The sequence below is a fragment of the Caloenas nicobarica genome, chromosome 2, assembly GCF_036013445.1.
Source record: "Caloenas nicobarica isolate bCalNic1 chromosome 2, bCalNic1.hap1, whole genome shotgun sequence".
Taxonomy (NCBI): domain Eukaryota; kingdom Metazoa; phylum Chordata; class Aves; order Columbiformes; family Columbidae; genus Caloenas; species Caloenas nicobarica.
Window position 1 is genome coordinate 129537694 of NC_088246.1, and position 12687 is coordinate 129550380.

General features: G+C 36.9%; 1 protein-coding gene across 4 annotated transcripts in view; it reads left to right on the forward strand.

Moving 5' to 3' along the window:
- The window catches only part of PREX2 (phosphatidylinositol-3,4,5-trisphosphate dependent Rac exchange factor 2), a 178194-nt gene that overhangs the window by 86363 nt on the left and 79144 nt on the right, over nt 1-12687 (forward strand). For all 4 annotated transcript variants that reach the window (XM_065627409.1, XM_065627410.1, XM_065627411.1 and 1 more), the window contains 5 exons: nt 349-497; nt 3127-3212; nt 5358-5494; nt 8731-8848; nt 9707-9891. In XM_065627409.1, coding sequence (XP_065483481.1) covers nt 349-497; nt 3127-3212; nt 5358-5494; nt 8731-8848; nt 9707-9891 — 675 coding nt within the window. The remainder of the gene's footprint in view (nt 1-348; nt 498-3126; nt 3213-5357; nt 5495-8730; nt 8849-9706; nt 9892-12687) is intronic.

A 12687-nucleotide genomic window follows, 5' to 3' on the forward strand; every position in this document is an offset into this window, starting at 1 on the left:
ATGGACAAACTAGGTAACATCATAAAAAAATAAACTGGCTCAATGAAAACTGTGTTAAATATTCCAAATATTAACTGATATTGTAATACTGTCATAATCGTCATAAAGCTAGGTCTTGTATTTATGTCTCTTCAGAATGGGTGTTTATTGTACCCTCATGTCAATTTAACCAGTTCTAGAAACATTTTGTGGTATAAGTCTTTTGTGTGTGGTCTGTGAAGGAGACATAAAGAATGTAAAGGAAGCGTGCGTGTCATTATTCCTACTGAGGTTGCATGTTAGCAGAAGAAAATAAAATGTTAGTGGTTCTAAAAGGCAAACATACACACAACTGTTACTGTTTTCTAGATGGCAGGCTTGGAAGTTGGGAAAAAAATCTTTGCCATTAATGGTGACCTGGTTTTTCTGCGCCCCTTCAGTGAAGTGGATTGTTTCCTGAAAGCGTGTTTGAACAGCAGAAAGCCCCTGCGGGTTCTTGTGAGCACTAAGCCACGGGAGTAAGTTGTTGTGCCTTTGGGGGAATTCTTACAAACTACAGTTGAAGTGAATTTTAAAAAGACCAGTGGAAGTTCAGACAGCACTGCTGTAAAGTTAGTTTAAATGCTGTATCTAATCTGACTTTGTAAATTCAAGCCATTTGGTCTGCTTTGAATTTGTTTTATTACATTTTTCCGTCAGCAAAAGCGCTTTAGATCATCAGCTCTGCCACTTTAAAGACATGCAGGAACTGCAAGTGTAAATGAAATTTCCTTGACTATGTGAATAGTTTTGACCACTTATCTCTCACAGTGTTTATTAAACAAGTTGCTCTGTCTGGGACTTAGTGGCTGGTTTGGCAGAAGTCGGGCTTTGTGATCTAATGGGCCCCTTCAGCTTGTGTGCTGGTTGTGTAAACAGCAGGAGCAAGTAAAGAGCTCCCCATCTTTATCTAACAGATGCATTTCTGTAGACAGATTTGACCTTTCCTACCTGAATGCATTTTTTGTTATGTAAAATAAATAAAAAGCGAGGCCTACTGGCTGGGTTCACTAAGTATGTAAATGGGCACAGGTCTATTAATAAAGGTAGTGCAGTTGTTACTAGTTTATACATAGCGAAGAAAGAGGGGAGTGAGAAACAGTGGTCAGGAGTAATTCCGACCAAATTTTGTAGGTTAAGGAAGAACCACCCTGTGTTACCAGCAGGCATACATGGGGTGCCTTGGGAATGGCTCTGGTTCAGCGCTAGAATGGCAACCAGTTTCTCCTCTTAATAAGCAAAGGTGTCTTGAGAAATACAATAGGAGAAGAGTAAAGAAAGAAAAATGGCATAAAGTTCATAATCTGGACTGATACTCCAAAAAAAACCCCCAAACAAAAACAACAACAAAAAAACCCCCACACCAGCACCAGTAGATATTAATGTTGTAGCAAGCATAAAAGCCATATCTTCACCTTTCTTTAGTGTAGATCTTGGTTTAATTTCTGACACAACTTGCCAGTGAAAATGTGGGTGAATTTCAAGGTTGATGGAGATGATCTAGTGAATGAGGACTTCAGAGGAGTTGACGAGTTCCTTTCACAGTGCTGCCTGCTTTTTGTCAGGAGCTGCTGCTAGCACAGCTGTGTTGGCAGAAGAGACAGATCTTTCCTAAATTCTTAGCCTAAACTGCCAGTGATGGTCTTTCATAGCTCATTAGCATGTTCACAAAGCATTTTCAGAACGAAACCATATAGATAGTATCAACCTTAGTTAATATGTAAGTGTAGTATATGATGCTATACTTATGAAAATATTTCACATGAAAATTTATTAAACTCAAGAATGTTCTAATATTTTTAAAAAATATATATATACTTCAATGGGTTTTGGATCTCACCTCTACTGATAATAGTCTTCGAATACTGAACATTATGTATACCAGAAAAAAAAGACCATATAAGAAGCGATGCAATGATATTATTAAAAAATAGCTGTAAATCAAGTTTATTACAGTCAAATGTATTTTAAAATCAGTTTTCAGCATCAATTTGATTTTTTTTTTTTTTTTTCTGCTTTTGAACTGGCAAATGGAGTTCAGAGCAAAGATCCCTCAAATAATAACAGAGCCAGCTCTGGAAGTAAAGGCTGCAAAGTTAAATCAGTGCACTGTTATGCATGACCTGGCTAGCTCTGATAAGGTCTAATGTCGCTGTGTTGCTTTTTCTGGAACCTGAGCTGATATCATGTGGGCGTGCTCGCTTACTTTGGGTGAGCTCAGGGCTTCATTTTAAGGAACAGATGTGAATTTTGATTCTCAGAACTGTGTTTTTGTTGGTTATGTTTGTCAGTTGGTTTATTACTGTCGCACTTAGACCAAACGGGAGCGTAGCACAATGTGCTTACAAGTTAATGAACAGTAGTAGGTGATTCTTGCTTTACAAAACTCAATACTTTGCATAGCTGTTCAGAAATACTGCAACAAAATATTTTTTTAATAAAACTCACCAAGTAGACACTTAAATCAGGGGTGTCAAACTCATTTTCACCAGGGTCCACATCAGCCTTGCGGTTGCCTTCAAAGGGCCAAATGTAATTTTAGGACTGTATAAATGTAGGAGTAGTTACCTGCTTGCCTTTGAAGGCAACTGCAAGGCTGATGTGGCCCCCAGTGAAAATGAGTTTGACACCACTGACTTATACGTTAACAAATTGTAATACGGATCTAGTCTTTGCAGTCTTCAGCAGCTCATCTGACCAGGCCTGCCGTGGTCTGTGGTCCCCAGGCTCTGTCCTCTTGGCTGAGACACCAGCTACCTTCCCAGGGCTTTCAGTGATGCTGTGCTGTGGCAACTTACCCAAATCACAGTCCCTTTGGGAGGAATTTTAAAGCTATGGTGGTGCTTTGGTCATAAATGGCATATTGAATCTCCCTGCAAATTAGTATTGCCTTCCTCTGATTGGTTTCGGTACCTCAGCTTGCTGCTCTTCTTGATGTCAGTGGTGCAACATATCTGGAATATGAATGGTGCTGAATCTGAAACTGCGAACTGGATGAAAGTGTGGACTCTTAACACCCTTGTAAGCTACTTATTGCTGTCCGCTTTTACCCTGAATAACAAAATGCTACCTTTTGCTCCATTCATATTGAATCTTTGCTTGTATCAGGACAGTGAAGATTCCAGACTCCGCAGATGGACTTGGATTCCAAATCCGGGGCTTTGGGCCATCAGTCGTCCATGCTGTTGGGAGAGGTAAGCTGTAAGAGCTGTAGTGGTAAATATACACTTAATAACAAAAAGGCATGGCTGGGATAAATCAAAATTAGGTCCAGTGATTCAGCTTAGATTCCCCCCCTCCAATAACAAACAATATTAACTAAAATGAAATAAGATTATTTAGTGTTCTTATATTTTGTAGCTTTGGATAGATTTTTTTTTTTTAAATTTTGGTATGTATTTATACAAACGTAGGGAAGTTAAGGCCATGCCTTCTTCACAGACTGAGGAATAGCTGATGGATGCAAAATCACCTTCTCCCTGAGCGTTAATTTGTTAGGTGGCCATATGGTTCTGCAATGATCTGAAAACGTTTTACAGGAAATGTACTTTTCACAAATCTTCTCAAGGGTGCTAGTGACCCAGTCTGTCGTAGTAATTGCAGATGTTCCCTCTAAATACTCTTTTGTCCATTTTGTGATATGATTGTCAAATGCTTGCCATCCATAACTCACTATATTCTTGACTGGTGCACCAGCAATAAAAGAAATTGAAGCATTTTTTGTTGCTGTTGCATGTTGTTCATGGTAGAGCCAACTGACACTGTATTTTCAGCTATTGTGTGGCAGTTGTGTCCTTTTTACCCCCCTCCTCCCTTTGTAGCTGAGGAATTTAGAGAGAACAGATCCGCAAAGCAGCCATATTGGAACAGAGCTAGATTACTTCTTTTTCTAGGCTGTGGTGCCAGAAATTAGATTTTCAAGAGAAAGTCTAATAAACTACAGACTGTTGAGCTGATATGATAATTATTTCTGCACCTGGATCTCAATTCAACTGCCTATCCTTATTCATTAAGCACATACTGTATTCCAATTAGCCTCAACAGTATGTAAGTGCTTGCATGTGTGGTTTACTAAACCTGAAAGATATTAAGCATATGCTTAAATACTTTGCTAAATTGACCTTGGATTTTTCGAAGAGATTTTTTTTTGTTTGAGAGAGATTTAATGAGGCCTATTTAAATGTTTATTTTAAAATCTTTGCGGGGGGGAGGATTGCAATAGCTGTACTGGTGTCATTGCCAAAGACTTTTTGACATTAGATTTAAAATGCAGCTATCATCTAAGCTGATAGTACCTAAAATGAGGGAACCCATGTATATTCTTTTAAGTTATTTCCTTGTCAGATACGTTCAGCTGACAAGTCATGATGTAGCTTTTATCTTTGTCAGCCCTGCAAATTCAGTGTAGCCTTTCTTGCATAGCGGCTGGCTTCTGAACCTCAGCCTTGCAGTCTCCAGGCAATAGATTTTGACTTCCCTGGCACCTTTGCGGCAGTATCGAGAGAGACATGAAGGAGGTGAACGTTCAGGTAGCTGGAACTAAGGTCATACTCCAGCAGGCTGTCTTTTAGGAGTGGACTTAAGTCACACTGAAAAGACCTGAAGACAGCTGCTATTTTTGCAGTACCTATTCAGTGGACAGATTTTCCCAAGATACTTATTCCATTGTGAAAATAAATCATTGAACCATATATTTTACGTTGCTCAAAGGGAATGTTTTGTTTTGTTTTTTCCCCAAAAAATAATTAAATTTGAGATGTCCTACTTGATTATCTTTTGGTATTTTGATTAAAGCTGTAAGGCACTCTGTTATAATTAAGTTGGTAAAAATATTAAAATAAGAACAAGATCCTTGGAAATGTTTTTGGGTTTGGATATTTCACTTAATGTTTAACAAGAAATTCTAGTATGTTCTACTTTGTATGTAAGACAGAGACACCTGAAGTAGTAAAGAAACTCATAATCTTGGAGCATATAAAAGAATTTGAAGTAAAAGTGGCCTAAGTTATAATTAGTGAGTTTCAATCACGAGCCTTTTTATCCTTTTAAAATCCTTTAGGACATATTTTCCACATTTTCATATCACTAATCAATGTTGGTTTTATAAAACAGCCTTTTGAAAGTAATCTGGTCCCTTTTAATGGCATCATCTGCTGGAGAACACAATTTTTTTGGAGTCCACCTGACTGCAGAAGCACTCTGTGATCAGGGGAAGTATGCAAAAATCAGTGGGAGCAGATTCTAATTTAAAAAATGAGGCCTTTGAACTGTAAGTTTAAAGGAGATGTTTAGGAAAACAAGTTGGTTAACTAAGTTTGTTTTGTTTTGTTTTTTAATAGGAACAGTAGCAGCTGCAGCAGGTCTCCACCCTGGCCAATGCATAATCAAAGTAAATGGAATTAATGTCAGCAAAGAGACTCATGCAAGTGTTATTGCGCATGTCACAGCGTGCAGGAAGTACAGGAGGCCAATGCAGGTACATCTCACCTTGTACCCTTGCAGATTTTATTCTAAATTTTTTTTTGGTCAAAGCAAACAGTGTGTTGTGTACCTCTGTCCACATATCTGTTGTGTTTGAGTGGGATGAGGGGAAATGAGTGAATAAAAGTGAAAGAAAGCCAGTTGAATTAGAAAAGCTGAAGATTGCTCAATATTTTGCTCATATTCAAGGTCTGTTTAATTCCTGCACTGAAGTACATCTAAGCTTACAGCGATTTTTTTTGCATATGGAACACTGGAAAGATTATTTTGAATGCTTCTGCAGTTCTGCGTGGAAGGCATTCTGAGGTATATTCCCATCATGATGGAGAGAGATTTACACAGCTCACTGCCTGCTCAGCAGCAGGAAAGTGCAATGCAAAAAGCTGATCTTCTTCCAGAATTTTGTAACACTTCAGCACATAGAGAGCAGAGTGCACATACTCCATCCATAAAAGTCTCTGTGTTCCCATTGCATTCCAGTCTTGGAAATAAACATACATTCAAGGACTAAAAATTTCCCTTTTTTTTAGCATAAGCATGCAGTTTTTATTACCTTTTTCACATTAGTTTAGGAGAAAATCTTAAGTTTCCAAGACACAAATTAAGAAAGAAGAAAACCAAAACCAGCTGGATTCATCCCTGCAAATTTTTCATAAACTGTGAACCAGTATAATTAATTAACTTCACAAACTCTTCCAGTGCATGTTAATTGAGAAGAAAAATCCAATTAAAATCAAGAGTGAAATCCTTCTCCCACACCTACTGCATAGATATGAGATCAGAATTACAAGTAAGAAGTAGCTAGAGCTGTGTCATGCAAGTACAGTCTTTATGAAAATGTTTGTCTGGATGTTTGTGTTTAAACTCTAATACAGAATTGAAGTTGTTACATAGCACATCAAGATCAAGCTCGCCTATTCTTTAAAAGAAGATAAGCTCTAATAAAGAGAAGATGCTTTGTTCACTAGTAGCAAAACCACCTAGAATAAAAGATAAATTAAATTCTTTACAGCAGATGTGTTCTCTCTGTGTGTAACTATGGAGTTCCTATAGAGATTAATGGCATCCAAAGAGGATTGATTAATGTTGGCTGGCATGAATGCCTTGGTATACAAAATTACTCTGTGTGTGTATTTGTTTTTTAATCCACTTGTGTAATATGTTGGAGTCCATAACTGTTTTTTATTTTGATCTTAAAAAGTAGCTGATCATAATTCAGCAAATCATAACTAAAATCCCTCAGACAGACAAGTAAAACTTCGTTTAGGATATAGTGCTATCAAATACTACGGGAGACCTGTCTAGACTGGAATAAATGGCAGTGTTCCCACTGCTGTCAAGGCAGCTAAAATTTCATTTCCTATTCAGAAATTTGGGTTTTTAATTATTTGGAAGATGACTATGGATTTCTCCTATTTTGTAAGTACAGCGCATTAGCCTATAATTTAATTAACATGAATACTACAGGCTCCCCTGTGGTTGGCAATTGTGTAATTGAAAGGGGTCTTTTTATATTTCCTGCATATTCTACTTCTCAGGGTGAGGAATCTTCCTGCTTGTCTGGAGTGTGAAGTCTCATTTCAGATTCTTGCACTGTGAATAACTGTAACTTCTGTTGGACAATGTTTCTATTCTTTCTGTCCTGTCTGGATAAAGAAAATTGAAAGCAGATTTTACTTCTTGGAATTATGATTTCTTTGCAGTGATGCTAACCAAGATGTGACAGATTTATGCTTAGTTTGTGCCTCTGTAATTCTTGCGGAGAACATTGCTCTAAATCATATTGCGTTACATCTTGTGTTAACTTTGAAAGAGGGGCTTCCAGTTTAAGTAGTTAGTCCTTCCATGAGGCCATGTTACGTTTACATAATGAAGGAACCCTTTGACATAATGTAAATCTCCTATTAGAGATTGGCATGTCAGTCTTAATACTGGCAAGCAGACCCCTAGGACTCCATAAACAAGCAGCAGGATTTCAGGTGTACCTGTGAAGAGGTGTGGGTTTCAGAAGCGTTTCTGTCTGTCGGCTTGTGCACAGGTGTCTTCCAACAATTGACAGAGAGCTCTGAAAGTTAAGCTTCCTTATTAAAATATTTCAGTACCATTGGATGAAAAGTGAGGCATGCACGAATCTAGGAAAACTAGAGAGAAAGAGTAGCTTAATCTTTCAAACATTCAGTCATCTATGATTAATGGGTTAAAGATAGCAGCTGGATGTTGTATATTAACAAAGCATAATCAGATGTACTTGGCATTTTACGTGAAAATTGTAATATTTAGCTTAAACGCTGGTATCCTTCCTTAACTTTGAATTCTTCCACAAACTTATTTTTAAAGTCTGTGAATTCAGATTGGTCATGATTGTGTCGTTTATTCTACTGTAGCTGTTAGAGAGGCAGTGATTAAATGACTGTCAAGCTTCTTTTGAAGTGTAACGTGAAGAGAAGACTAGTCTGGAGATGCCGTACTTGACAGGCCCTTCCACGAGGATGTGATGGGCATGTGGCTGAGTGAGGGGGGGAGAACAAGATGTGAGGTGTACACGTGGCTTCTTCATAGGTTGTATGACCAAGCCACCATTACTGTCCTCACGTGTCAGTCACATAAGATGCTGAACTTTTGGGACCTGTGATTCTGTCTTTTTTGGGTGTTTTGCAAATCAGTTGGATAGATGAAAAACTTTTTGTAAAATAACTGTAGTCAAGGCAAAAATAGGTAATGAAGGCTGCAGTGTATATTCTTCTTGCCAGTGGTGTGTAGGTGACAGATTAACTGGACATACTGTGTCTTTGGTTGGTGTTCCATATTTGCCAGTAAATTCGTGGATGCACAGCAGATTTAGCAATGCAAAAGTTGGTTGTCTTTATTTTTTCACTATTTCTTCTCCCAAATATTTTTCAAGGTACGGTTTGGTTTGAAATGTCTTAAATTATTTTTGGCAGAGAAATGAAACTGGTAGATGTCATGCTGTCACCGATTTCATACTGTCTCGTGACAGTATACTCTGAAATAAAAAATGAGTTAACAAAATGCTTCAGATGGTTTTAGACAAAACCAAAATTCTCTGCAGTTTTCACAATATTATTTTCAACTTGGAGTTCAGAAGGCGATAAAGCTGATAATAATCAGGGAATTAAAACATCTGTTTCATGTTTCAGAGCAGTGAAATAAGTTGCTATCAATTGCACTTGCAAAGCTTGTCCTAGCTGCCTTTTTTGTGTTGTTTTTTAGCAAGATTCTATACAGTGGGTTTACAACAGCATTGAAAGTGCACAGGAAGATCTTCAGAAAACAACCACCAAGCCCTCTGGAGATGATGGAGGAGATGCCTTTGACTGCAAAGTGGAAGGTGTGTGAGGCTTGTTTTGATTTTGTTGTTGCTCAGAATGTTGGTGTAGTAGCTAGGAAAATATAGGCAGTGGGTTTTGTTTTCAGAAAGGAAATTGCAAGCAGACTGTAAGATATGATTTACATAAGGAGTTGCTTTTTTATGTATTCTGAAGATGTAAATTTAACATGCTGTTCTCTGAAAATTATTTTACTTCCCATTTTCAGAAAAAGCTGCTGTGAACACTTAAGGGAAAATTTGTTCAATTTTCATTCATAGAATAGATAATACTAGGAATTACCTGATGTATTTTCACCACTAGTAATAATTTAAGGCTAAATTAGATGTGTTAGTCACTACTGCATGAGAAATCAGCTATCCTTCAGATTATTTTCAGGCAATTAACATTTAGATAAAGCTGCATTCATATGCGTCATGGTGATGAAAGAGACACTTAACGTGTGAACTGTGTTTATGTTCTCTGGGTAAATGCTGATATTGTGCTTTCATTTCTGAATGTTGACACTTTTCATGGTCATTTTCTTCTAGTTTATTTAGAAGTTCTCAGTTTTCCCTTTTTTTGGTTGCTTTTTTATTTCTCTGGATTATAAATGAAATTGAATTTGTCCCCTTCAATAACTGTAAAGAGAGACTACAGTGACTTGTCTGCTCATGCCTCTTCAGCAATCTAGTATTTGAGCATCCATAAACCTACTGGTGTTGTGATTTTTAAGTCATTCGGCTGGTAGCTGGAGTTTTTAATGAGTGTTTTTTAAATAGAATGATTTGAAATACCTGTTTCTAGAATATATGCTTATGTCCCTTTCAGTTCAATGGCCAACCCTCCTCAACTGATTTGTGTTCTTTTCTTTATTCTAGAGGTAATTGACAAATTTAACACTATGGCAATAATTGATGGGAAGAAAGATCATGTGAGTTTGACTGTTGACAATGTTCATCTGGAGTATGGAGTAGTTTATGAGTATGACAGCACAGCTGGAATAAAGTGCCACGTGTTAGAAAAGATGATTGAACCGAAGGGATTTTTCAGCTTGACTGCAAAGGTATGAAGCAATTTTTGTATGTGTTAATTCTTACTATGCTTAATACCAGTGGAGCAACTTCTGTCTTTTGCTTATTCTTAGGATTATATGTATTTAATACCTTATATTTGGTCACCTGTATCCCTCTGACATTTTGAAGGATGACTGTGTACTCAGGAGGCAAACAAAGTTATGGTGCGATTATAAATTGAGCCTCTGAACTGAAAAGATGTTAAAGAACTTGAAAGTCTTCAGTTCCTCCTGCCCCTCTCTCCTTTTTCTTAATTATCAAATAAAACTTGAAAGAAAGTCAAAGACTCACTAAAATGTCAAAACTTGGTGAAGGCAGGCCGTAGTTTCCAAAAGTTCCTTAATCTCAGCAGAACTGCATGTGCAACTTTCGAAATTTGTTTCAGTAAAAGAAGTAGCACAACATTGGTCTTTTGTATGTCTGAAAGTTAAATAAACCTGTGCATATATTGGTGATACCACAGAGGAAGAAAAAATGCAAGTCCAAATTCAGAGTTTACTTCGGAATTTTTATTTTGTGAATATTTCCAAATGGCAAAATCTGTGATTGCTCTGAAGGGGTTGTGAATTTTTTTATATATATGTCTGGTCATTGTCTGAGCCAAACGGACAAATAATGTAGTCATATAGCTTTTACTAAGTTTGTTTTTATCTTTTCACACACATATGCATGCTAACAAAGTACACTTAATAAAAGTATGAAAGCCTAAATTTTGGGGAGTGCATTGATATCTGCACATTTCTTTTTCTGTCGATCTTCCATTAGAAATATAAACTAAAGTACTGATCACTTATTGAAATGAATGAGGCATGGGCACCTGTTTCTTTTCCCTGACTTCACTTTGGAGCAGGTCAGGTTGACAGACAGGGAAGTAACTTCATGCACCAACACGATGAGATTTGCTAGATCTGGTCTAGGCAGTGCTTCAGGTCATTGACCTGAAAGATGTTAATTCCTGTTGTAATCACAATTTCATGTAAAACATTTAATGTTTTTTTTTCTAATGGCTTATGAAATATTTTTCCATTGCTCTAGATGGAGTAGCTAAGTAAAGAAGTACTTTCAGCACACAAATTCTGGCCTTAAATAATGCAGTGTCATCACCCTTAGTGTTTAGGCTGGCTAATTAAATACTTAGAAATTATTAAAAAACAATAAGGGAATGTAATGTGACTATGTTAGCATAATATAAAGTTTATATCAAGTGATAGTGGTCTAAATGGCTACAAAAGGTCCACTGGTAGGAAAAGAAGATCCCTTAGCTCAAAGGCAATAGTACAAATTGTAGTAGCGTTTCATCAAATATAACTGTCTACAAATGGTTTTAAATACTCTAAACATAAACTTCTCTGTGCGTTCAGTGGGGTCTTATGCTTCTCTCCATATGCTTCTTTCTCTATTTGCTGTGTATTTATTGTTACTTTGCATTTTTAAACATCTCTAGTTTGCATCATATGTAGTAGGGGAGTGAAATAATCTCAGACTGCTTTCCTAAATTGTGCAAATCTTTGTGCTAGTTGTTATGATGAGAAAGCGTCCAAAGTTGTACTGCATAAGTTATTGGTTTTGAGTGTACTTATTTTAATATACAGCTGCAAAAAAACCTCACCTGAATTATTTGCATTTCTATTATTAATTAAACCCGACATAAAGGAAGCTTAGAAGTATGACCAAAGTGACTGGGATGTTTTAATACAGTAATTAAACACTGTAGCAGAACTGTTAAAGACTTTCCTTAATTCATCCTGCTGGGGACCTGAGAAAAAAATTCTCTCAGGATCTGCTACTTTTTAATCTGTGACTTCTTAAAAACTTCAGATTTTGCACTTTAAAATTTCTGTATGTTACCATGTTTTTCCAAACTCCTTGATGAAGTTTATAAATCGTATGTTACGTCTCTGATGGTGGATAGTATAATAATGAGTTGTAGCAGAAGTGAATTACAGACCTAAGTCCCATGATGGAGTCATACTGTATGTGTTGTTTGTCCACACTGCTTTGAGTAGCTCTCTTCTTCTTTAGGGGCCTTAATCTGGATTTTGGGTGCCTCTCTTAGAAAGTTATTTGGGGTGTGTTTTTCAAACACATCTTCAGAGTTGGACCCAACTAGCAGTAGGCATCTTCCAAGTTTCCTAATATAGAGAGTTTCAATGCCTGAAATGTAACTCTAACTCCAAAACTAGGGCTGTATCCTACCCTCACCTCTTCAACATGCCTTTTTTTTCCAGTTATCTATCAGCATCATTTGCTGGTGGGACTTCTGTCATAGGAAAACTTGAGTGTTTGCTGGGCAATATAGCTGCTTCTGTTCCCCATCTCCCATTTATATATGCAGAATATATAAGAGGATAGCACTCAGTTTTCTTCTGTGCTTTTTCAATGTGTTAGTGTCACTTCTAGTGCAAAACCAAGGTTTTGCTACAAGTAATGAATTCCTTCATCAGCTTTGCATAATATGTGCTGTTCAGGTAAATACAGCAGGTGATGTATTTCAGAGGAGCTATAGTGGTTACATTAGTAGGAAATTAGTAGTAAATTAATTATCAGACAATGTCATGAGAAGTTAAATAAAAGTGCTTATTATAGGCATAACTTATGCAGGGAATAGATTTAAAGAAACCTCTTTGCTTCCTAAGTTTCATTAATTGTTGTTATGCAGCATTGCCTGTAATGTTAAAAGGCAACTGATTATCAGGCTTTTCAGCTTTAATTCTAAGGGATATTAAGTAAGGGGTTATCTTAGTCATCTGATTTCATAACATACTGCTTTTGTTTTTATTATCTTA